General features: G+C 36.9%; 2 protein-coding genes across 15 annotated transcripts in view; one reads left to right on the top strand and one right to left on the bottom strand.

Moving 5' to 3' along the window:
• The window catches only part of ARL6IP6 (ADP ribosylation factor like GTPase 6 interacting protein 6), a 41,426-nt gene extending 35,584 nt beyond the window's left edge, over positions 1-5,842 (bottom strand). For 2 of the 3 annotated variants that reach the window (XM_045479862.1, XM_045479864.1), the window contains exons 1-2: positions 5,212-5,842; positions 3,583-3,633 (exon numbers count right to left, since the gene is read on the bottom strand). In XM_045479862.1, the coding sequence (XP_045335818.1) occupies positions 3,583-3,633; positions 5,212-5,611 (451 nt within the window). In that variant the 5' untranslated portion in view covers positions 5,612-5,842. The remainder of the gene's footprint in view (positions 1-3,582; positions 3,634-5,211) is intronic. The other variant, XM_045479865.1, reaches the window with a different exon arrangement.
• Positions 5,843-6,152: 310 nt separating this feature from the next.
• PRPF40A (pre-mRNA processing factor 40 homolog A) overlaps positions 6,153-24,632 on the top strand; it is a 54,181-nt gene continuing 35,701 nt past the window's right edge. For 4 of the 12 annotated variants that reach the window (XM_045479857.1, XM_045479856.1, XM_045479855.1 and 1 more), the window contains exons 1-5: positions 6,620-6,906; positions 8,207-8,338; positions 20,324-20,404; positions 21,791-21,821; positions 23,912-23,928. In XM_045479857.1, coding sequence (XP_045335813.1) covers positions 6,631-6,906; positions 8,207-8,338; positions 20,324-20,404; positions 21,791-21,821; positions 23,912-23,928 — 537 coding nt within the window. In that variant the 5' untranslated portion in view covers positions 6,620-6,630. Of the gene's footprint in view, positions 6,262-6,619; positions 7,033-8,206; positions 8,339-9,712; positions 9,793-20,323; positions 20,405-21,790; positions 21,822-23,911; positions 23,929-24,632 lie in introns of those variants that run through there. The other 8 variants (XM_045479853.1, XM_045479851.1, XM_045479850.1 and 5 more) reach the window with 5 other exon arrangements.

Below are 24,632 nucleotides of genomic sequence, written 5' to 3'. Positions count from 1 at the left end.
TCAATCATTTTTCACTGTAAGGAAGAAACTGAGTGAGTTGTTTTCAATTTGTGCCTTTCTAAGAGAATGGGTCACCCAACACACCATTTCCCTTAGAAATTTTTACCATTTTCTAATGTTCTGTATCATGAAATTATGATGGCAGAGTCTCACTTCATCACTCTGCAGAATAAATGATACTCTTCAAATGAATTAGCTTCATCCTTGATTAAATTTATTATGTCAGTCATCTCCGGAAATGTTCAGAAGCTAGAAACATCTCAATCATAAAACAGAACTAAATGAGCGGCTCAAAAACAAGAATAGCCCTTGATACTGCAATATGCTAGGAATTTGGTCTTAGCCACAAGAGGGACTTAATGTTAACTATTAAATAGATGTCAAAGAATGACAGGCACAAAAGATCAGAAGCTTTTCAAACTGAAGGAACTCCATGAAGTTGATTATAATTCCTGTACAGAACTACTTACAGCATGTATATTAAAAGTACTAGTCCTAAAAAAAAAAAAAAAAAAAAAAAGTACTAGTCTGGGGCTTCCGGGTGGCTCAGTTAAGCATCCAAATCTTGATTTCAGCTCAGGTCATGATCTCACATTTTGTGAGTTCAAGCCCCATGCTGGGCTCCGCACTGCTTCTTCTCATCTCTCTCTCTCTCCCAAAATAAACAAATGTAAAAAAAAAAAAAAAAAGAAAAAAAAAAGATTAAGCATTTTCTGGTAAAGGCAAATCCTTCTGTTTTACTTATGTACTTACTTCAGATTTGCCTCAAATAAAAGGTCCTTTTATCACACCCTACAGTAAGACTATGAAAAAAAAAATGCAAAAATTGGAAATAGAACTAAGTGTGTGAAGAGTGATAAAACTTGGAAAATGTGAGATACAAAAGCCAATGTACAAAAATGAAACAACTCATATGTTGTATATTAGTGCAATCAATTTGGCCTGAGAATAACCTTCAGGAGGAAGGACTAGAATGTGATTTAACTAAGTAAACTTAAGTTTTATTAATCTCCCTGAAAAACAGGCTTATAGTAGGAGATGGTGTAAAGGACAATTATACAAAAGGAAAGCCCTTCAAATGCCACCTAGGGAAGATCAGGGAGATGAGTTCTAAAACCAGGTGATATTGGCAATCATACCTCCCTGGCTGGAATACCTCACCAATAAAGACAAACAATGATACCCTCCCTAATCCTACTAGCTATTAGGATAAATTAACCCCCCAAATGCCCAGACATCATGCTCATCATGAACCTTTTTATATTTAAATTATAAACAAGGTTTCCCATGAAGATTTCTTTCAGACAAAGATGGCAAGAGAATGGCAGTGTCTTAGATTCATTCAAAGTCAGGTTTCTAAAGAGGCGTGTGCGCATATGTATTATTTATTACTGTCACTAGACAACTTGCAAGGACTTTTAACCCTTTTAACCGCTCTTAAGTATACTTTTAGAGGCACCTGGCTTGTTCAGCTGGTAGAGCATGCGACTCTTGATCTTGGGGTGGTAAGTCTGGGCCCATATTGAGTATAGAGATTACTTAAAAATACAATCTTTAAAAAAAAAAACAAAAACAAAAAACCACAACTTAAAGAAGTGAGATTCTCGCCCTGCAAAAGTATTTCTCTAATGGTTGGTACAGCAAAATCACCTGTTAAAAATGAAGATTCTCAGCCTCCACCTGGAGCTGAAACAAAAACTAGAGGCACTTTTTAAAACAAAGTCTAGGTGATTATTACACATACTAACAGGAGAACTGCTGCTAAATCTGCTCTTAATGAGCAGATCTATGCCAATCTATGCCAATCTCAGACTAGGCCTAAATTGAAATAAAAAAAAATTTGCAGGAGCGCCTGGTGGCTCAGTGGGTTAAACGTCTGACTTCCACTCAGGTAATGATCTCACGTTTCCTGAGTTCAAGCCCCGCTTTAGGCTCTGTGCTGACACAGCCTGGAGCCTGCTTTGGATTCTGTGTCTCCTTCTCTCTCTGCCCCTCCTCCACTCGTGCCGGTCTCTCTCTCGCTTGCTCTCTCTCTCTCAAAAATAAACAAACATTAAAAAAAAAAAAAAAAAAAAAAAAAAGGATACAGCAGTTTCTCCCCTCATTCCTGAGATTGTTCCTGAATCTCCAAAGTGTATTCATGGCATTAGCAAAGACTTAATGATCTTCATATATGCTGTCACAATTATTATATATCTATCAGGCACATCTAAAAGCAATACCAGACTAACTGGAAGTGGAAAAGTAGGGCAATGACAAAGCCCTATTATATCCTTTTGATACTGAAACAAGCCATTCCTTCAGATGACAAGTGCCACCTATGCTTTTCATAAATGTGAATGAAATCTTGTCAACTTAAAATTTTTTTTTTCATTTATTTTGAGAGACTGAGCACGAGTGGGGGGAGGGGCAGAGAGAAAGACACAGAATCCGAAGCAGGCTCCAGGCTCTGAGCACTCAGCACAGTGCCCAAAGCGGGGCTCAAACTCATGAACTGTTAAGATCATGCCCTGAACTGAAGTCAGACGCTTAACTGACTGAGTCACCCAGTTACCCCATGAAATCTTGTCAATTTTTAAACTGAGAATTTAAACAACTGAGATTCTATGTATTGAGTTGATAGATCAATAAATGCTACAAAAATCCTTATAATCTTGGCTGTTTGTAGACATGAAACAGTGTAACAACATACATTGATAAAGTGAATCATCAGAAAGTACATTTTCTCATGCAAGAAGTTGAAAAGACCATAGACAAGTTTTCATGGGACATCTAGCAACTAATTTGTTTCTATAATTTGAAGATAAAGGTTTCCCCTTCTGCAAAATCAGGCAGACTCTATTTTGCATCCTTGTGAGGGCATTAGTCTTGAAGACACATTAAATAGTTTAGCTAAAATTGGGAGGGAGGTAACATGAAGGATAGGATCTCAACCACTTTTTTGGTCCAATTCAGAGTGATCAAATAAATTACAGCAAACAGGAGAAAAATACACTAAAAAGTTAAAGTTCTGAACATTTCAAAATCGTTTTGGCATAAAGAAATAAATACAAGATAAATAGCCCTCAAAATTTTCATTAGTAATCTGTATCTTATAGCATTCTACAGACACTACACAGAAACTCAAGTCTCTTCGTCATCACTAACCTGTACACATACGCCCAATGCTTTCTACGTTTTTGTAAAAAACAAGTTGCTTATAATGGAGATTTGAATTTAACTTTCTCCTGAGGTCTGCTTACGGTGTCATTTTTGCTTAGTTTATAAGTTTGTTTTTAATTCCTGGGAAGAGGTATATAGGGAGACTCTTCCAGAAGGGAATTAGAAAATGTTAAATAGTCTCTGGATCTTCATCACATACAGTTATGTTCAAATTGTATTCCTAGTGTGGGTAGTGTATACACACACCAAACATACATAAAAAGAAAATCTAACAAAATCTGCCACACACAAACACAAATAAATTAACACTGAACCACACAAGGGAATACATCAAGCATTTTATCTAAAATTTTGTATAAACACGATCTGAAAAAATAAAAATGAAGTCAAAAGCAAATTAAGTGACAGTTAAGTCTATACCTAGTAGCCCAGTGTCTACGTCTTCAGTCTTCAAATTTTCAGCATGTAACTCTGTAAAATACAAAAAAAGGGGCTTGCATAAAAAAGATGATTTTACAATTTGAACAATAGCTCAAAGGCTGGAAAGATATTGTGGAGTTGTGGAAAATTCTCTGGAGTCATAATCAACTGGGCCTAAGTTCTGATTTCATTTACTAGCTACTTTACCTTCAGTCAGCAAATAAGGTATTTGAGTCAACTTTAGTGTTACTGTGAAAATATTTTTTTTTTTTAAAGTTTACGCATTTAAGTAATCTCTACACCCAATGTGGGGCTTGAACTCACAACCTCGAGGTCATGCTCTTCCAAATGAGCCAGCCAGATGCCCCTGAAAATATTCTATGTAATACAAATTACACGCATATCAGGTTCCTTTCTTCCACTCTCAAAAATAAGCACAACTCAATGTCTTCCACAATGGACTCGACTTACCAAGTTTTGCGACTTTATAACATAAAGGGGAGCTCTCACTGCATAAGAGAAATAACGTACAAAACTCTGCGAGTTACAGTGAAAAAAAGAGAGGAGGAGTGAAAGAGGAATGAAACACTGGCAGCCACATATTTAATGTTGACAGTTTACACCCAGTACCATTGTACAGAGGTTCGTGTTAACTTGCCCATCTGTCTTGTGTATGAAAATCAAGCATAAGTTGTTAGATGCCACCTGCAGCCCAATAAGGGCTTGGAAGCATTGACGAAAAATTACAACTGGAGTTAAGCCGATATAGTTCTGCTGAGTGGAGTAAAACTAATACTTGAGTGACACCGTGTTGGGTGCTTCTCAGAACTAAAGTTCTCAGAGAACTAAAGTGTTTTTGTTTTAACTAACTTTTCTGTGTCAATACCTTGGCCAAAGACACACACAGTGAGAACTGAGATTTAAACTTTGATTCTTTCCACTGTAATATAAAATATTCCAGCCATATAATACAACTGTATAAATTTTGAAAAATCTTTCATGGCACATCTTTCTATTACGATCAGGCCTGTATTTAAACTTCAGACAAAGGAAAATAAAACTAATAATCAGAAAAATAATAAATTATCTAGCTCCTATAAGAACTTTACACTCGATTGAAGACCTAACACAAAATCAAGAGAGCTAATTATCTACAAAGGTAGAACGTTAGGCTGTGGGATGGAAATCCTGGTCTTTCAGGAATTCGGTGAGTGTACAAAAGAATCAGTGTTTAGCACACCTTGAACGATTTGTCGATTAAACCAAGTCTTTGAACGTATTTAGCCTATTTTAGTCGCACACTTCTTACCGTCTTTTAAGGATTACCGTCCTACATACTGCTTAATTTTGCCAACATTTCACCCCAAGTGTTCACTGACTCCACTGTTTATTCCAGAGTACCCATTTAATCAAGGCCCCTCCTTATAACGGGTCTCCTAAGCTTGGACCAAGGTCCTCCACCCTTAAGAAAAAAACAGAGGAAGAGCAAAGAAAGGTGCCAATGAAGACTCTGGGTGAAAGCCGCTACCCGACTGCTGGCCTCTGATGGGGAGGAGAGAGATGGAAGGCAAGAGCCACAGACAGGCTCAACTTCACTCTGGAGAGACTTTCAAGGCCGAGCTTCAGTACCTTTTACGATCAAGTAGGCGATGGCGAGGAGGAAGGCGAGGAGGATGGCGAACAGCAGCGAACAGAGAATTGAGAGGATCTGGACAGGCCACCGCCGGGCCTGGTTTCGTCCGCCCGCAACCAATGAGAAAATGCCATTGCGCTTATCGGGCAGAACCGGCGACCCGTCCCTGTCCCGCTGGAGTAGCGAGCCCTTTCTAGGCTCCGACGACGCCCCGGCTGAAAACTCCGCCCGCAGGTCGCGGGCCACTTGGTCGCATCCGTCCTCCTCGTCCCCTTCACCTTCACCCCAGCTGTCCCCCTGAGTGAAGGCGGTAAAAGCCGGCCGGGCAAACGGAACAGGGGTGCCGAGGCGTCGGCGCAGAGGAGCGGAGCGCCGCCCGCTCTCCACAAACGACATGGCGGGAAAGACGAGGGGACCAGCGGACGTCGAGAGACTACCACCCGCCCCGCCCCGCGCTCGCAGCAGCCAATCAGCGGCCAAGCCCCCCCACAGCCTCCACCACCTGGCACTGATGCGCAGGGGTGTCCGGGAGTGCGCAACGGGGCGGAGAAGGTGCTGTGGAGCCTAAGGAAAGGGTGGGTGCCCCGGGGCCAGAGCACGATCCCCGGCTAGTAGGAAGGAAGGGAAGCGGGGAAGCGCACAGGGAGAGGCGACCCGAGGCTGAGGGTAGCCAAGTCTCCTCTCCCTGCAGTGCTTCGTCCCGGCCAGAGACCTCCGCCACCGTCGCGTCACCTCTAGGCAACCGCGCGCCCCGGCAGCCCCCAAAGCTGCATCTTCTCGACGCTCGGTCCTAGCGCCCTCCCATACCTTTCTGATTCACATTTCCGAACCGATTTGCTTTCTCCCTTCTTCCGCCGTAAGCACCTACTCTTCTCTGGCTTCCCTCTTTAACGGCAGCTCACCGCCCAAACGCTCTCCCCTCGTCCTGACTGCCCTTCCCTCTTTTTCTTTTGCATTGTTCTCCCCGCCCCTATCACAACTTCCCTCCACGCTGCTCGACACGCCTCCCTCCCGCCCCCTCCACCCCGGAGTGGGCTCAGCTGCTGGTGCGTACGGAGTTTTAACCCTCTTCTAAGGAGCCCCCCCTCCTCTCCTCTTCCCGCCCCCTCCCCTCCGCCTCGAGCACCGCGCGCGCCCCCGCGCGCGTCCGGCCCCTGCCACCGCTAACGCTAGAAGCTGCTTACCCCACCCCCACCCCACCCCACCCCACCGCGGGCAGCCTCAGGTTTGTGGGGCGTACGTAACTCGGGCGGAGTGGGTGAAGGTGGCAGGCCCCCACTGCCCCACCCCCTACGGGGTGAGGCGGTCTAAGCTCGGGAAGCTGGGACAAGGTTGTCTTCTCTTCCCCGGGGAAAGTTGGTGGAGTTTTCCCGGAGGAGGCGCAGAAACTTCCTCCGTCCCCCTCCCCCCCCTCCATGCAGGCGACGCCAAGTGAGGCTGAGGCTGGGGGCGAATCGCCGAAAAGCTGCGTGTCGACAGCGCACTCTGATTGGACAGCGGGGAAGCCTGTCAGCTTATTGGCCCCGCTGATCCCGCCCCGTAGCGCAGGGCAGCCTTTAACCTTTGGCCCCAGCGGGCGCCAGCCACTCAGATCGCTTCTTGTTGGTATGTGTAGCGGCAGTGGCCGCCGGCGGAGCAGTCTGAGCCCGACGATGAGGCCGGGGACGGGAGCTGAGCGTGGAGGCCTCATGGTGAGTGAAATGGAGAACCATCCTCCTTCGCGGGGTCCCGGGGACGGGGAGCGGAGATTGTCCGGCTCAAGCCTCTGCTCCAGTTCTTGGGTCTCTGCTGACGGCTTCCTGAGGAGACGGCCCTCGGTAAGGGATCGGTGGAGCAGGGGGAAAGCGGCACAATGAAAAACGGAGTCAGAGAGGCAGGAAGCTTTTTCCAGAAGGAGAAGAAGATAAGAGCGGACGGAGGAAGAGCTCGAGATGGTGGGATATGTAACGAGGAAGAGAATTGGAGAGCGGGGATGCACAAAGGGAAGGATGTGGGTCCCTGAAAGTTCCCATTGGGCTTGGCCTAGACAGATGCGCGGTGGAGGTGCTGGGCCTTGGGCGCGGTGAGCCTCTTGGAGAGGTAGGCCGGCTGTAGCAGGAAGGGGGAGGCGGAGACTTGATGTTGTAGATTTTAAAAGCGGCTGGTAAAATCTGCTTTCACCAATAGTAGTGGTGTCTGCAGGGGGTACAGCTGGGAAAATTGGCAGGGGATAACTACCTGTTTTTAAGACCCGGAACAATGGGCACAGAGGTAAAGAAATAGTTGTCTTTTAAAAGCGAATTGAAATGGATGTATTGGTTGGTTGTCTTTAGGGTCTGTGAATGACAGACCTTAGTCTTTGGAAAAAAAATTTTTTTTGGCAGAAGTAATTCTACTTGTGTTAAAGATTCTGTTAAGAAATAATATGTTTATATGTTAGGAGTTAAGTGCCCATGGGTACACGTAATGTGTTCTTTTTTGGTAAGACCAGCTTTTACCTTAGTTAATTTGGTAGATTCTCATTTCAGAATTGAAGATCAACTTAAAAATAAATTTAAGGATAATTAGTGTTCTGACATAAGTTAGCTATCTTCTATCTGTGTGAACTAGAACAAAGTTGTGGTTTTTCACCCGTAACAGTTTTTAAATTGGCTTTCACATGCGTGTTCCCTGAGTTTAGCAAGCCAGCTAGTAAGCACTGTGCTTTGAAAAAAAAAAAAAAAAAAAAAAAAAAAAAGGAAAGAAAGAAAGAAAAGAGAAAACCTATGCTTTAGCTGTCCGGTATTTATTTTAATTCTTTCCATTTTGTTCTGTAATTTGTTTAGTTCCAAGTTCTTTATAAGTACTGGTATGTATAGTGCATTTTGTTTGTTTAAGAAAGTGTAAGTTAATCCAGTAATTGAATTACACATTGGCCTAATATGCCGCTGCACATAACCAATTTGTTGAAATCAGATTTTTGAGAAGCATTTATTGTTACTTGCTAATTTTTAAATTGTCCCTATTTTTCAGATGGGGCACCCTGGCATGCATTATGCCCCAATGGGAATGCACCCTATGGGTCAGAGAGCCAATATGCCTCCTGTACCTCATGGAATGATGCCGCAAATGATGCCCCCTATGGGAGGGCCGCCAATGGGACAAGTAAGAATGTTTTTGTTTTATTTTGTATTTATTTGTTTATTTTTGCCTGTGGTATCATTGTGTTAAGATTTCCAAATCCGGGTGAATACTTGCAGCTGTTTAAGGATTAGCTTATGCCAAAATGATGTCAAATAAGTCAAATGTTGAGTGATGACACTAATCAAATTTTGAATGTAAGGAGAAGCCTTCTGTATAAAAGATTTATTTTCTACCAACAACAAAATTCAGTTCTTTTATTAAGTAGCTGTATATGTAGTCTTTTTAATTTAATAACTTTCTTTTTCCTATTATGTCAATTGAAGTTAATGCTTGAGTAGTGAATATTATACGTCAACATAATTTATGTCCGTGGACCATGTAAATGCATAGAGTCTAAAAAAACAGAATTGTTTAGGTCTTGGCTTAGAATAAAGTTGATTCCTGAAATAGCATTCTCTTCTGTGTGTGTGTGTGCGTGCGCGCCCGTGTTGGGAATAGAATAGGAAGGTTCTACTCTAATTTAATTCTTCATTAGGACAGTGCCAAATAGGTGGTTCATTTTCCACTTACACTGTTTTGTTTTGTTTTGTTTTAAATGCTTATTGCTTCTGCACTCCTGCTTTTGAGCTGTCCCTTTCATTTCCCGTATAAATTGTAAACGGATATTTTGTGGGAGTGATTTGGATCAAAAGGTTTTAATGCTGACTCAGTGAATTCAGTAGAACTGAGTTCCTAGAGAAGCATCCAAGAAAGGTAACAGGTTCAGTTACCATGAGTAATTTTATGCCCCCTGTCAGGTTCTGTGATACATATATTCTTTGTTGGTTGAGTTCTTTCCATTTTAGTATCTATAAATCATCAAAAATTTAGGTTGATAAAATATTTTGGAAAGCCAATTAGGTATGGTCTTTCTGCTAATTAATACTGTTTATGCTGATAATCACTTGAGCCTTGATATTTTAATTTATTGGTGAAATTATAGTGGAGAAAGGAGTTTGCTCTGTGTCTTTCTCTTTTTAACTTAACCTTAGGAGTAGAAGGGCTTAATGTCAAGTGGCTTTCTTCTTTATTTAGAATATAGCCCTTAAGTTTCTATAAAAATTTTTACTCAAAGACACCAGGCCCCCAAAATTCTGCTGGGAGGATTTTTGTTTGTTTGTTTGTTTTTTTAAAAAAGAACCATTTATTCTGTGATTCTAGAATAACACAAGATTTAAAACTCCCTTAGGTGATGGAGAAACAATTCTGATTCCTCTTCTGTTTCTCTCCATCTCTAAGCAGCAAGGAGCTCTTCTGGTTTTCTTAGTAGAGCTGCTCTAACTAGATAATGAGCTTTAAAAAATATTTATTCTTTAAATGCTCTGGTTCTTATTTAAAATTAGTTTCTTTCCACAGAAAGATAAAATAAAACAATTTGCTACTGCCAGATGCTTCTCTCTTTTCTGGGGCCTTCTGTTTCCATTGGGCCAATCAAGGTAAGTTTTGCAAGGGATTGACCTGCTTACCCTTGCTGTAATGGTGCTATTGCACTACCAAACCAAGACACCAGCTAGTCATTTCTAGTAAAATGCAGATTTTATTTATTTTTTTAAGTACTTTTGTGTATCTCATTGACATAAGCTGGTCACAGTTTGCTTTATGGCCCTTTCTCTTTAGCTGTATCAGTGACCATCTTCCTAGTAAGGTTACTTGCTATCTGGTACACGTCTGTTCAAATCCTTTGAATTTTACCTTGTGGTTTTCTTTTTCCCTAGACCAGTGTATGCTATGTATCTGTAAGTGTACCTGACTATTTAGAAGTTTAAAAGTCTGTCTCCCTCTTGGCTCTTGTTAGGATCATGAATGAATGGATGACTTAAGAGTCCAGCTCTGAGGGTCCCAAAAGAAACTCCATTGTTTTTCCTTAAAATTAGATTGTTTCTTTTTTTCTTCTTAATATCTAACTTATATGGGACCCAAATTAGTAAAACTAATTCTTATTTGAGCTTTGGTAACCGACTAGGAGGACATGGATAATTTAAATTCTCAAGTAATCTAGAAATCTAATTTAAAGCCCTGTAAGCAACTGCCTTAAAGATAAAAGTTGCTAATTAGCAAAATTGATCTTTTTTCTGCATATCATCTCTTCTGTCTTCCCACTTAGAGATATTAATGGTCAGAAGATAATGAGAAACAGTAGGGTGCCTATGTAGTTCAGTGTGGTGACACAAAGTTGGTAGGGTTCTGCCATTCAATTTTAAAAAGTCAATTTACAGATTTAGACTTTGGGACTGAAGGTTATGGAACCTTCATGTATATTGCTTAGTTCACATTAATACCTCATTCTGGGACCAGCTGAAGATGAAAATTGGTGCCAGTCTTACTTGCTAAATGATTCTGGTCTTTGGAATGTTAGTGAACATGACGTGAAATTTTAAAACTTGTTTGTAAAATAGTATGCTGACTGGACAGAATACCCACGTATGGAGCCAGAAGTCGTAATTTTTTTGATGCATCAAGTTACAGGTTAAAGGAGTATTATGGTTTTCTTAAAGAGTTTTTTTATTTGTTTTTATTCAGGAGATAACCTACAGTGCCCCTTTGAGAATTCAGGCTGAATCTATTAGTACTAAAAAGTGCATTTCTTTCAAGTTTATATCAGTTATCTGTTGTATAGGTTAAATTTGCCTCTTACTGTATGTTAACTTCATGTGGGAAAGTTGTTCTTCTGCTTTTACAGGATTATAGAATCTTAACAGCTGGAAGGGACCTTGAAAGTTGTGTAACCTTTAAATAATATGGAAATTAAATAATGGTTTATCACTGGTTAAAAAAAACCATTATAAATAATTTCCCTGCTTGCTGGCAGTACTCAAAAATTTGCAGTAGAGATTTGCCTTAAGATGTGATTATATGTGAGGCCATCTTCTACTTATATAGTAAGTAATGTTTTGCTTTTAAAATGTTTTCACATCTAATTTTTGTTGTTCTTTGTACACAAAGGACGTGCAAGTCCTTCCTTTATCACAGGTGATTTTGCCTTCACTGAAAGTCCTTCTAGCTGGCTCTTTTTTTCTTTTTTTAATTTTTTATCTTTCTTTTAATGAGAAAAGTAGAGTAAAAGACTAAACTTTTTCAGCTCTAACAACCTATGGTTCAATTCAGATCATTTGATAAGAAGAGTAGGTGATATGTATGAGATATTATGGGTTGATGTGGAAGTAACAATACTTTTATTAGTGCCTCCCTAATTCTAATTATTCATTACTTTTTGGGCTCTATTCAATAAATTGATAAATGAATCATTGCTTTTTACAAATGAGTTTGATTTTCTTGTCCTTAAATTGAGTAAGACAAGCTTTAACAGATCTTGAGTCTATTCCTGCTGCCATCTGGACCCAAGCAGTTACACTCTCATGCCCAAGATGCTTTTAACTTTTAGGGTTTTTTTGTTTTTGTTGTTGCTTTTTTGTTTTGTTTTCTGTTTGTTTTTGCTTTAAGTTGCCCCCTCAAATTCTTTTAGATTTCAGCATGTTGTCTCCTTGCCCAAGAACCTCCAGTGTTTTTCTGTACCTGTATAATGTCTAAATTTCACAATTTAACTTCCAAGACTCTCCCATAGTACAGTTCAGTGCATGATTCTGAGCTGCATGTCTTCACACTCCCTAATTTGAAACCAGGCTGGTCTTTTTATATCTTGGGTGATTGAGTCAGTTCATGACTGAGCTCATGGTGTTCATGCCCTCCTGCCCACAGCTCACTACCACCATGAACTTTTCCTACCTAAGTTCTACCATTTCAAGTTCTGCTTTCTCTCAAAGATCCTCAGCAATAACTTTGTCCACCATACACCTCCCCTTCAAAATATTAAAATAAAATCCTATGAAATCTGCCCACAACTCTTACTATTTTGGTTACTTAGGGATTTAGTTTTGATTTGTTTTATTTAATGGTTTAATTGCTCTGTGTTTCCAGCAAGTAATAGACTGTAAGCTCTTAGAGGGCAGGACCTGTGTTTTCTACTTTTTAAGAAGTCCACAGGTGCTGAGCACAGTTCTTGGCACAGCATGGGTGCTCAGTAAAATACTTGTTGAATGAATGAAACAAAAACATACTCTTTCCTACATTATAGGCCTTGAAGATAGTAGTTGTTACATGTGACTATTTTCATTGGTTACTTGTGACTTTACATTGTTACCACTTCTTAGTGTATGCCTCTCTATAGTTGCTTTTTCATTTGATAAAAATGGAAGATAAAATGAAGTAAATAATTTTTGTTTGGTGAATAAAGCAAAAATATTTATTTCCTTTTATTTTAAATTATAAGCAAATATATTTCTATCAGTATGATTTATTGATCGTTTTTTTAAGACGTTAATTTTTCCATACTCTAAGGGAAAATGATTTGGAATATAGGCCTTCCAGAGAAATCCAAAGTGTTGGGTGTCTTAGGTTTTTCCGGCTGATTTGACCAATTGATTTGTTCCTATTGGTTTTGAATTACCTTTACTTTTGGGTACTTAGAGAATCCATGCCATTGAACTGAATGTTAGTAAGTGACAAAAAACCTTTTTTTTTTTTTTTTTAAGTTATTTGCTCATGATTGTTGAATCTCAGTAACTTTCTATATGCATTTACGTTATCCAGGCAAGTAATTTTTTTAAAAAATAGATTGAGCTAGAACTAATGTGTTTGTATAACTTCTCGGCTGTATGTATGTGGTTAGATTTTGATGAATTCACTAATGATACTATTTTCTTTAGATAGTATTTCAGTTAAATATGAACTTACCTATTCAAAACCCTTAGCTAGAGTAGTGTTTGTAAGTATGGAGAATATTTGGAGAGCTCTGAGAAGACTATAAGTGTGGAAAAATGAACTGTACCCCTCTTCTGCCTTTGACATTCAAGGGCAGAGTATTCTAAAGATGTTGAGAAGTCTTGCAGAAGCCTTCTGAAACCATTTTTCTCAGTGTTTCTTGGTTTTATTTTACCATCTTCTGCTCCCCCACCTCCCCAACCTTCTTTACCTCCCTGTTATGTGTTTATTTTGCTTTGTCTAGCACATTGCATGGAATTAATGTTGCATGGAATTAGCATTTTGTGAGAAATGCTATTATTGGGACTGTTTATTCATTTAGTCTGGTCTTTAGGAGGAAAAGGCAACATCCAAATTAGTATTAACAGACATGAATGAAGCATTGTAGAGTGCAACGAATGTATTCATTGAGTAACAGGATTAAAAAGGAAAGAGAACAAATCTCAACAGGTTAACAGGTTGACTTTTAATTGGGTTTGTTAGAAAGGTCTGTGACATGACTTAGAATCATGAAATTGTATATCAATAGCTATATCAATACATTTGGTAGCTGTGTGTATATGTCCTATAACTCTGTACTAGGATGTTTGGTTTTTATGTAGAGAAATAATAGAGCTAAGTTGAAGGTTTATGAAAGTAAGAATGAGTAGATGACTGTCTCATATGGAAGTTGTTAGTCTTTCATTCTTTCTTTCTTTTACCATACCTTCATATTACTTTTAGTCAATAAGCATTTAAGTCTTCTGGCTGTGATGTTAAAATGAATCTATATATCCTGTACTGAATACTTACAGGCATTCCTCACATGCTTGATTTTCTCATCTTCTAACTGATGGCTGTCGTGTTACTCCAGACATTTGGAAGTTTTGTGGAGATGAATCTTTTATATTTGTTTTCTTTCTCTGGTCAAGTAATCATACATTTCTTTTGCTTATTAAAGAAAAATAAATTGTGGTTAGTGGTTACTAAAGATAATGATGTTTTGCATGATGGGTTTGAAAGAAAACCTGCTTCTAATTGCTTCTTTTTTACTTGGTGTACAGTACACCAAAAGTGGAAACCTGAATCTTCTCCCAATCTGGGTGATGCTGCTATGTCTGTTAAAAGAGTAAACCTGCCAGCAAGTGAGGACTGTTTTGAGTTGACAGATAGTTTGCTTTATCTTCAGCTTTGATCCGCGCCCCCCCCCCACACCGCTTAAAACTCATTTATCTTAGACTTAAAAAAAATGTTCTCATTACAATACAAACATAATTTTTTACTTGTTAGGTCCTCATCTTCTGTTGAGGTTAAGATTTTTTTAAATTATCTTTTGATTCATGAGTGAATATTAAGTTTCTGTTCAGAAACATAGACTTGGTATAGTTTCTTTGGCCATGTGATACAAGAAAATAGTTAATTCTCTGAAAGGTGATTTTTTTTTCCAGTAATTTTGAGGTCATTATGTATTTGTTAGCATATATTTGTTAAATACAATGGAAAATTTCTCTCTCCTATACAGAAATAAGAATTGGTCATAAAGTTGACTAATACAGGTTGAGTTTCTGCTGTGTCTGTGTACCTGTCCTCTGCACCAATAATATGTACACAAATGAGATGTGCTCTGTGTTGTAAAGATGCCCACAATTGAGAGAAAACTAAAAAATAAAGTTTCATATAAACAATCTGTAATAATTTAACTAGTTACAAAACTGAATCTAGTTTAAAGGGGTAGGAGATAGTAACAGTTGTATGTCCCTCTATACTTGAATACCAGATGGTTTATGTTTGAAAGAAGGCTTGGGTGACTTTTTAAAGGAAGTTTTAAAATATAATTCTGTATGATTTGAGACATCACAGTTTGTTTGTATCCCTAGTCTGTGTTTAGAGCTTTTTAAAAATTAAAATTAGTTTATTTTCATTCAACTCTGTTTTTAAGTTTTTGTGTCATATATCCATACCCAGTAGTTTTCTTTATATTTTCTTTGCCCTCATTTAAGTTTGGAGTTTAGTAAGAGATAGTGGGCTAAGTATCAGTTAACAATGTAAACTATTTACTTGCCCTTTTGCACATAATTTTCTTTTAAGGTTTTAGGAAATAGGGTGGTGATGCCTAATCTGTATTAGGATTGTAATTCTAGCACCATCTTTGTATATAACTTTGAGAGATTTGATCCTTTTGACTCTGAAAAGTGAGTTGGATACAGGATGAATGTCTGATTTATAGATGGCAGTAGTAAGGCTCCGTGAATGAAGTGATTTGTCCAGTGACATTGCAGAGCCAGCACTAAATTTGATGCTCAAAATGGATTGCCTTATTACACATGTTGATTCCTAGCAAAGATGATGATTTTACATTATTTACTAGGGATCCTTAAAGAACCGAGGTGCCGATCTAATAGTTAGGGAATAGATGAGAGACTGGGCAATATAAGAGAAACTTTGATGATCTTACTTGAAGGAGAGCAGTTGTAATAAAACAGCTGTATTTATAGAGCACTGTTCTGTGCACCTTCCATGCATTGTTCCATTTGATCCCTATAGCAGTCTTAATAGATGAGTGCTATTTTCCCCCAGGTTATAAGGAGAAAATTGAGGCCCAGATAGGTTATGTAAATTAGCCCAAGATCACACAGCTGGTAAATGGCCATGCTGGTATAGGAATTCTGGTAGTCTCACTCTGGACTATACTTCATAGCTATACTAGACTGCTTCCTTGTATAGCAGTAGGAGATTATGTCATTAAGCTAACCTCCTTAGATTCTGAAGGAATAGTGTATACTTCAGCAATTCTAAACTATCCAGGTTGAGAGAATTTAGCAACCTAAATCCTGGCAATTAAATTATTAGATTTTTAATGGTTTCATACTGATGGTGCTGCCAAGTGACTGACCTAAGTTGACACAAATCATCTCAAAAAAATTCAGATGGGTTGAAACATACATATCTATATTATGTGTATCCTAAAATTAATGAAATGTCATGAATGGTAAGGTTCTATTCCAGTTTGTGCAAATGTAGTCTATTTTTTGTTTATCTAAATGTAATCTTAGAAAATGACAAATGTCTTGAATTTATATATAATTGTAGATGAAGAGGACTTAAGTTAAATAATTGTCCCAAAATGCAGCTACTTATTATTTTGGGTTGTTAAGGATATACTTTTTAAACAGAAGTATTTCTATTTATTTCTAATCAAATGAATATCTGCTTACATTCAGAGATGTAGTTTTTACAGTTTTTCACTGATTAATTTTTTGCATTCATTCATAAGGTAAGTTAGTGGTATAAAGGATCATGGTTTTTAAGTGTAAGACTTAATACCCTCTGTGTACTTACTTGTGGAATTTGACTTTAACACCACATTTAAGAGGAACCAAATAAAAAGGCAATCTAATTTTTTATGGGGTGCTTGAGTGGCTCAGTTGGTTAGACGCCCGACTTCAGCTCAGGTCATGATCTCACGGCTTGTGAGCTTGAGATCCGCGTCGAGCTCTGTGCTGACAGCTCAGAGCCGGGAGCCTGCTTCGGATTCTGTGTCTCCCTCTCTCTCTGCTCCTGCCTGGGAGCCTGCTTTGGATTCTATGTCTCCCTCTCTCTCTGTTCCTGCCCCGCTTGCACTCTGTCTCTCTTCCAAAATGAATAAACATTAAAGTATACTTTTTAAAAAGAGCAATCTAACTTTTTAGATAATCAATTTACAACTTCAGGTTTGCAGAAAGAATGGTTTTGAATAATCAACAAGATTTAAAAAGTTAATTTTTAGACAAAAATAGCTTAGGTTGTGTGATTTCTTTCCAGCAGGAAAAACTTCAGGAAATAATAATGAAGAAAAGAACTTTTGAAGTGCCCACGTGAAGATCTTCACTTTGTTTTGATATCATAAAACAACTGGGCTAATTTAGTTTACATTTTGAACAACTAATGTGTTGTAGCGTCGATGGAATTGCTTTTATTACTTTACCTTTAATTTTAAAAATATCTGGTAAAGAATGAAACAGGCTTGATTTTATCTAACATTAGGAACTTCCCAAATTGGGATGCTAAGAATGAGCAGATTGTGCAGTGCTCCCCAGTTTCTACTTGTTTTTTTTTTTTCACACTGGTATTTCTTCTGAGGACATTGTGATAAATGATTAAACTTGTTATTAAAAGAATAGAAATACGCATAGAAAAATTTTTATATAGTATATATACACAAATGGTTGGCCGTTTATGAATAAAGTATGCCAAGTAGAATATCTGAATTAATTATGGTTTTAAGAAGTGTCAAAGTGTCCATAAAATTCAGATATTTAATATTTTAGACAATTTAACTTGGCTCACATGTATGTGTTCTACCATTCCATTTTCTTCTGTTTCCTAATAACTAAAATTTTGTAATTATAATAATATATTCTCAAAAGTAGCTTAAATTGAAATTTGTGAAGCTCTACATGACTGTGATTTTCTAGTGTACTTTTCATTAAGCGTATATGAACTACTGCTTTGTAGCTTCAAGAATGATCTGGCTGATGGAATTCATAGTGGCATCGTTGTAGCAACTGTGTTAAGAATTTTTCCTTCAACTATTTTGAGTCAACATCCTATTTTCATTGAACTTAAGATGCTATTAGTGGTAAGATACTCCATTATATGATGTGCCCTTAGAAAAAAAACCTAATGAGAAGTCTAAAATACTCTTCAGATAAAGCTGGGAGACCAAGGGGCTGTTTAGTCCCTTCATGTGAAGCAAGAAGTAAACCTGCAGAGGGACAACAAAGTAACTTCTGAATGCCTCAACTTTGGTTATTGGGCCGAGGGAGGGAAAAGTCACTTCTGAGGATTTGAACCAGAAGTCTCATAAGCTTGCAACCTGGATCAGTTTGTATAAAACAAAATATTGATAACTTAGAAATTTTAAATGGTATCATGTTGATGGTGCTGCCAATGACTGGCCTAAGTTAACACAAATCCTCTGGAAGAATCCAGATGAGTTGAAACATATATCCCCATATTATGTGTATCCTAAAATTAATGTTTAAAAAAGGAAATCGTAACATTTCCACAAAGTAGATTCTTTAGGCTTCGGGGAACAGGCTTTTTGTGATGCTCAGGTGTCTGGAAGAGTTTTTATTTTGTCTAATACTTAAAATAGCTTTTCATAAGAATGTAGTATATTTCGTATTTATGTTTTTGTTCTTTAGCTTCATATTTAAAATATCACAGTTTTTGTCTAAAATTACATTAATAATCTATTTACTTTCAGATGCTCAGTTGTATGTAATTTAAGAATCTTTCCAGTGTTTGTCCAGTTGAACAAGCCTAACTAGTCGCTGCCCCTCAGAATTCACAGAGATGTTGAGGGAGAATTTAGCTTTTTATTTAACACTAAATCTCTATAATCCAATTCCATGAGTTTTAGTCTAAACGCAAATTTTCTAGCTGTTTTAAGATTTGAAGTGTGGGAAGAAAAACAATTGAGAACTCTGTCAGACTGTTTAATGGTTTTCAAATATTGTTTGCTTTAAGTGTCACTGGCCTGTTCTAGTCAACTTCTGTTAGATGTAAGGATTTTTGTCCCTTGGTTTTTAAATGGGATTTGATCACTGTCTTCTGAAGTCAAGAGTATTTCAAATTGAAATTAGATTCATTTGTACTGCTACCATGTGGAAGTGTTCTGTTACATGATGGAGATTTTACCCCACTTAATGTCTTTAGTTGTTATGAGAAAATACTTCTTTCCCAAGTTTTCAAAGTTCAGCTTTTCAATTTAGCTTAGAGTTCTAATTTTTCGATATGTTGACAGCTTTGGATTTTATATATAGACCATTTTAAGTACCAGGCTGTTTCTCTCTGTTGCCCAGTATGCTTCCTCTCATAATCAGTTATTTTGTACTTTAAGAATGCAAAACTACATTGCTATTAGCCTAAAGTAAAATTAGGTGTGAGTATATATTGTTGGGAGTAGGGCAAGGAGGGAACAAGCCTAGTTCTCATTTGATTGCTCTGTTTTTTTCTCTTAATGTATAATTATTTCTCTAATTCTTTTAGCCTGGGTAGTGGAAGCTTGTACTTTTGTTTTCAAATTCTGAACCTTTTTTTTTTTTCTTCCAATTGTTAATTTCACCATATATTCCAAGTACTGGTCACATGTTTTCTGTCAGGTTCTTGTTTCATGATGTTTAAGCAATTTATCGGGTATTTTAAGGAACAGAAAACTTTTTTGTTTGTTTTTTAATCCATTAATACAATGATACTTCATTTTAATGGTACTTTAGCCTCGTTTTGCTCTGAGTTGATTTTCTCAAATAATAAAATTCAGTATACAAGTGTTCTTATTACCTTTAGTAGACTTTATATGTTCCTGTTGACCAATATACTTGTTTGTATTTACTATTTCTCCCAATTTTCATTTAATTTGAAACTAAATACCTACTTACTGTGTTCCAGTACCTATGATTATTATATACGATTTTTATCCCCCTCCATGTTTTTCTTAGATTTTTTCCTATTACAATCAAAGTTATAATGTGGGATTATACTAATATGGATGACTGTTGGGTCAAAATCCCTTGGAAATTTATGTTAATCCACATGTTTTTCTAATTCATTTTTAGTAGTAAAGATTCATTCATAGTTTTGGATGGCAGACATTGGTAGGCTAGATTAACCTCCAAAACTAGTATTTTCTTTCTTCAGATATTCGTTTATGTGCTTTATTAAGTTTTTCTTTTCAAGAGAAGGCATAGGTGATATATGTCTGAAGTTTGGGGTTTTTTACATATTTTTTATAGTCATTGAATTTTAAGTACCTTTGATCTAGAATTTTTTAAAGAGCCAGATTACTGTAAAATTTATTTACTACAGATATTAAAAGTCAAAGGTGAGAAATGGAAAAAGTTTTTGTCTCGCTCCGAAGAAGGGAGAAAAACATGAGTGAGGAGTTAAAATGAAAAGGACGTTAATATTCTCAAATTTACATTGGAAATAAAAGTGCAAACTTTTAAGTTTATTTATTAAAATAATTTTAACTATACATATAAATTATGGCAAATATTAAAATAGCTCATTGATAAAATACTTCATTCATTCAACAAGCACTTACTAAGCATACTATTCATGTAATAATAGTGTTAATTGGGTTTAAATCTTGAGGTGTACATATTAACTTTGATAACCAGATAGATTCTTAAAGTCCTGTTAAATGCTTTGGTTTTATATAGTAACCTTTTTTAACTTTTATTCTAGATGCCTGGAATGATGTCTTCAGTAATGCCTGGAATGATGATGTCTCATATGTCTCAAGCTTCCATGCAGCCTGCCTTACCGGTAATCCAGTAAAAGTGATTATTTTCTGTGATGTTTTGACTGCTTTACCACTTTTATATATGACGTAACATGCTATATATAATTTTTTATAGGCTGTCATGTTAGCTTTTTAAGTATGTCTTGAGTACTGTAACACAAAATGGGAATTACAGTGGGCTTTTATTTTTTTAGATTCTTCAGTGATAGACATTCACATTTTTTCCTGTACTTATGTGTAATCTTTAGTTTTTAATCTATGTTAAACAAGAGTAGAATAACTAAGAAGTATAACCTATCCAGTAGAAGCATTTTATTGGTTTGGTTGCATTTTGGGGGGCCGAGGGGAGACGGGAGAGAGAGAGCGCACATGCGTGCAAGCAGTTGTGCCCAAAAAGAGCAGGGGCAGACAAGGAGAGAGAACATCTTAAGCAGGCTCCTTGCCCAGAGCAGAGCCCAACATGGGGCTTGATCTGACAACTATGAGATCATGAACTAAGCCAAAATCAAGAGTCAGATACTTAGTCCACTAAGCCACCCTGCCCCTGGTCTGGTAGCATTTTAATCTTAAAGAGTAGACATTTGCTTTATGGAGTGTTAATTAAAAATTGATGTAGTGGGATTTAGTACTTGATCCTAGATTTAGAAATCAGAAGGTTTTATTCGAAATTTATCTTACATGAGACTTCAGTGATGGCACATTACTTAGAAAATGCTTGACAGCCTTTTCACCCTTATTGAATTGTATAGCAATATGTATATCATTATTATATTCATATGAGCATAACTTATTTATTACCTGGTAGCCTAGTGGTTGTAATGAGTAGATGTGGCATACTCCACTGGGGTGGTAAATTTGCAAAGGTCTTATCCAAAACCCTTGGGCCAAATATATTCTTAAGTGGTTTAATATTGTAAAATTGTACTTTGTGTACTCTATATATCATATAAAGGTTTCCCTCGGGGTGTTTGGACAGTGCCTTATAATTTCGAACACAATATTTCTGTAGCAGTATCTTAGGGATATTCTGTCTGGAGTGGGATAAATAAAGACAAAGAGCTCATGTCATTCAGGGCAGATTTTGCCACTCTAATGAGTGTTGATTTGAAACTTGAAAAAACTTGGTTTTTAGAGCTTTTTCTGTTTCAGAACTGTGGGTAAAGGGTTGTGGAACTATATGTAACTGATGATCACATAAATAAAACACTTAGATTGAAGTGCTTCAGTAGCCCCAAGTTATTGGTGCTTTTACAGTTTATAGCAAGCTCAGGGAACTAATACCACTGAGAAACTTTGAATCAGTGGCTTGAGAATTATACATAAAGGGGACTGATTGTGCTTTATGAGGAACATATATAAAATATAGTTTAAACAGGTGAATATTACTAATTTCATTTTTTTTCTTACAGCCAGGAGTAAATAATATGGATGTAGCAGCTGGTATGTATGCCATTTATGGTTTAAATATTAAACTTCATTTGAACAGTAGCTATCGTTTTATTATAATAAGTAATAAAAGCAGTGTCTCTTGGGGCTTTATGATTAACTCCTGATTATTTTTTCTTTTTTTTTTAAGCCGTGGGAAACAGGGGTAGCATTCATAATTTAATCCATAAAAAATTACTAGATCTGGAGTCCTGGGACCAGATTTGGTCTACAGTTACTCTTTACCCAAATGTTTTTAAGTTTTATAATTAGTTGACAACATTTAAAGTCTGTGGGCCCTATGTAAGAATTAAATGCATCTTTTTACACAAAGATTTGAATTTATCTTGAAAAATGGGATTATCTGAATATTCATTGTTGACAGTGGTCCTTATGAACACAGTGGGTAATCAGAGAATATTTGAATGAGAAATTCTGGTTGAGCCCATACTTGTACTCCTCAAACATTGTGGAATGAGGTAGTAACTCCTTCCTTTAGATATGAAGGCCAACTCTCATTGGCCTTCTGGACTACTTCGTCCTTGTAGCCATTGGAGTTTGTAAACCTTGTGGTAAACCAGCCAGTTATCAATAACTGTTTCACCTAGTGTACTTTCCATATAAAATAGTAATGCCTCAATTATCCATGAATAAATAATGTTCCAGATAAATTGGTTTTACAGATGCTGAGCCTTATTCCATGATTATGCCAAAACATTTCTTGTTTTAAACATGGTTTGAAACATTTAAAATGCACCATGTTGTGCTTTTCTGCCGGTTTATATGGGGCATAATTGGTCTTTTTAAGATACTTTACAAATTTATTTAAGCTGAAATGATGTTCTGAAATACATAGTATAGTATTTTGCCTATTTAGATATCTAGAGCTGATTACTGTTACTATTAGCCTAAATAGTCCTGGAAAATCACCTTAAAAAAATTTTTTTTTAACTGAAGTATAAGTGATATACATATTCTATTAGTTTTAGTTGTAGAACATTTTGATTTGATGTTTTAATACGTTACAAAATGATCCCCATAGTAAGTCTAGTTACCATTTGTCACCATCCAGAGTTACTATAATATTATTGACTATACTTCCTGTGCTGTTCATTCCATTGCCTTATTTCACAACTGAAAGTTTGTATCTCTTAATCCTGTTTGCCTATTTTGCCCTCCCCTCTTTGGTAACCAACAATTTGTTTCCTGTGTCTGTAAGTCAGAAACAGACTCATAAAATTTCTTCTTAATTATTTTTTAAATGCCTTAGCTCTACCAGTGATATCCATAGTAGCTTCCTTTGATTGTTCTCAGCATATATATATGTGTGTGTGTGTTTACTTTGTTTTATTCTCTTTTTACATATACTTTCTTTTTTACACGTAGTTTTAAATTACTAGTTTCTAAAGTTAAAGCTTATTCATTTGAACTTGGGGACTAATGGGGATTTCCCCTTATGTCTAAAGGGGTTTTGATAATAATATAGGATAGTACCATCTAATAGACCTTTCTGCAGTGATGGAAATGTTCTGTAATATGTACTGTTGAATACAGTAGTCAATAGCCACATGTGATTACTGAGTCCATGAAATTGGCTAGTGCAAAAGAACTGAATTTTTTTATTTTATTTAATGTTTATTAAAAATTTTAACCTAAGCAGACGGGTGGTAGCTACTGGATACTCTATTGTACACCACAAGTATGGAATTTATATAGTGGAAGTTGCCAGAAATCTAAAGCATAGAATCTGAAGTCTGACGTATTATATTTCAGTACTGTAGTAGAGAAAGGAATTAGTCAAGATAAACACCTATAACAGCAAGACGAGAAACAAAAGGCAGAGGTTGTGAATACTTCTCAAACTGGATCCAAGTGAGTTTTCATTTTGCAGGTTCAAAGTGCCACTTTATTCTGAAAATGCTTTAGGCTGTAGTATTTGTTTTGTGGAAAAGAGAGCATGCACATAGGTCACATGGAACAGCCTTATATTTAGTGTGCTAGGATAAGGCAGAAGAAATAGTATGAACAAATACTTTAAAACTGTTCACTCAAGGAGAGTATGATTTATCACGTTGTAAATATTCTTTTTTTTTTTTTTTTTAAAGGTACAGCGTCTGGTGCAGTAAGTACCTCTGGAATATATTTATTTCATTATACTTCTTTAGCCTACATTGATCCTTATTTCTGTTTTAAAGTTTATCTACTAAAGTTGAATCTTTTTTTCTTTCTTTTCTATGGCAAAGGTTGAAAAATTGTTTGAGGGGCACCTGGGTAGCTCAGTTAAGTGTCTGACCTTTGATCTCAGCTCAGGTCTTAATCCTAAGGGTGTGAGTTCAGACCCCATGTTGGACATGAAGCCTACTTAAAAAAAAAAAAATTGAATGATTTACCTTAAAATCTAATTTTGATGGGACTTAATGAGGAAAAAAAGGAATCAGCTACATACCAGATTTTACAAAGATTTTAATTTCCCTGGTACGATTAGAAGGGAAACAGAACTAGTAGGAACACAGTAATTAACCAATAATTTTCACATAAGGTTTATATTAGAACGTGCTTTCGTATACAAACATTTGTGTGCCCTTGTTTATTACTAGAAGTCTTACATAAACTTTTCCTAATACACAGAATTTTAAAATACTTTTTTGCTTGTACCTTCCCTAATTGTGTCAGAAAGACCAATACAATATTCAGAATTGCTTGACTTTTCCCTTCCTTAGGGAAGGAGAGAATGATACCTCTATGCTGCATTTCTTTTTCTCCATACTTGATTTTAAGATAGTAGTTACAGTTATTTTTGTTAATATTTCGGTATGTGGTGTTCTG

Source organism: Leopardus geoffroyi, chromosome C1 (assembly GCF_018350155.1).
Source record: "Leopardus geoffroyi isolate Oge1 chromosome C1, O.geoffroyi_Oge1_pat1.0, whole genome shotgun sequence".
Lineage (NCBI taxonomy): Eukaryota > Metazoa > Chordata > Mammalia > Carnivora > Felidae > Leopardus > Leopardus geoffroyi.
Note: the sequence above shows the minus strand (reverse complement) of the source record. Positions and strands in the feature narration are given on the sequence as shown.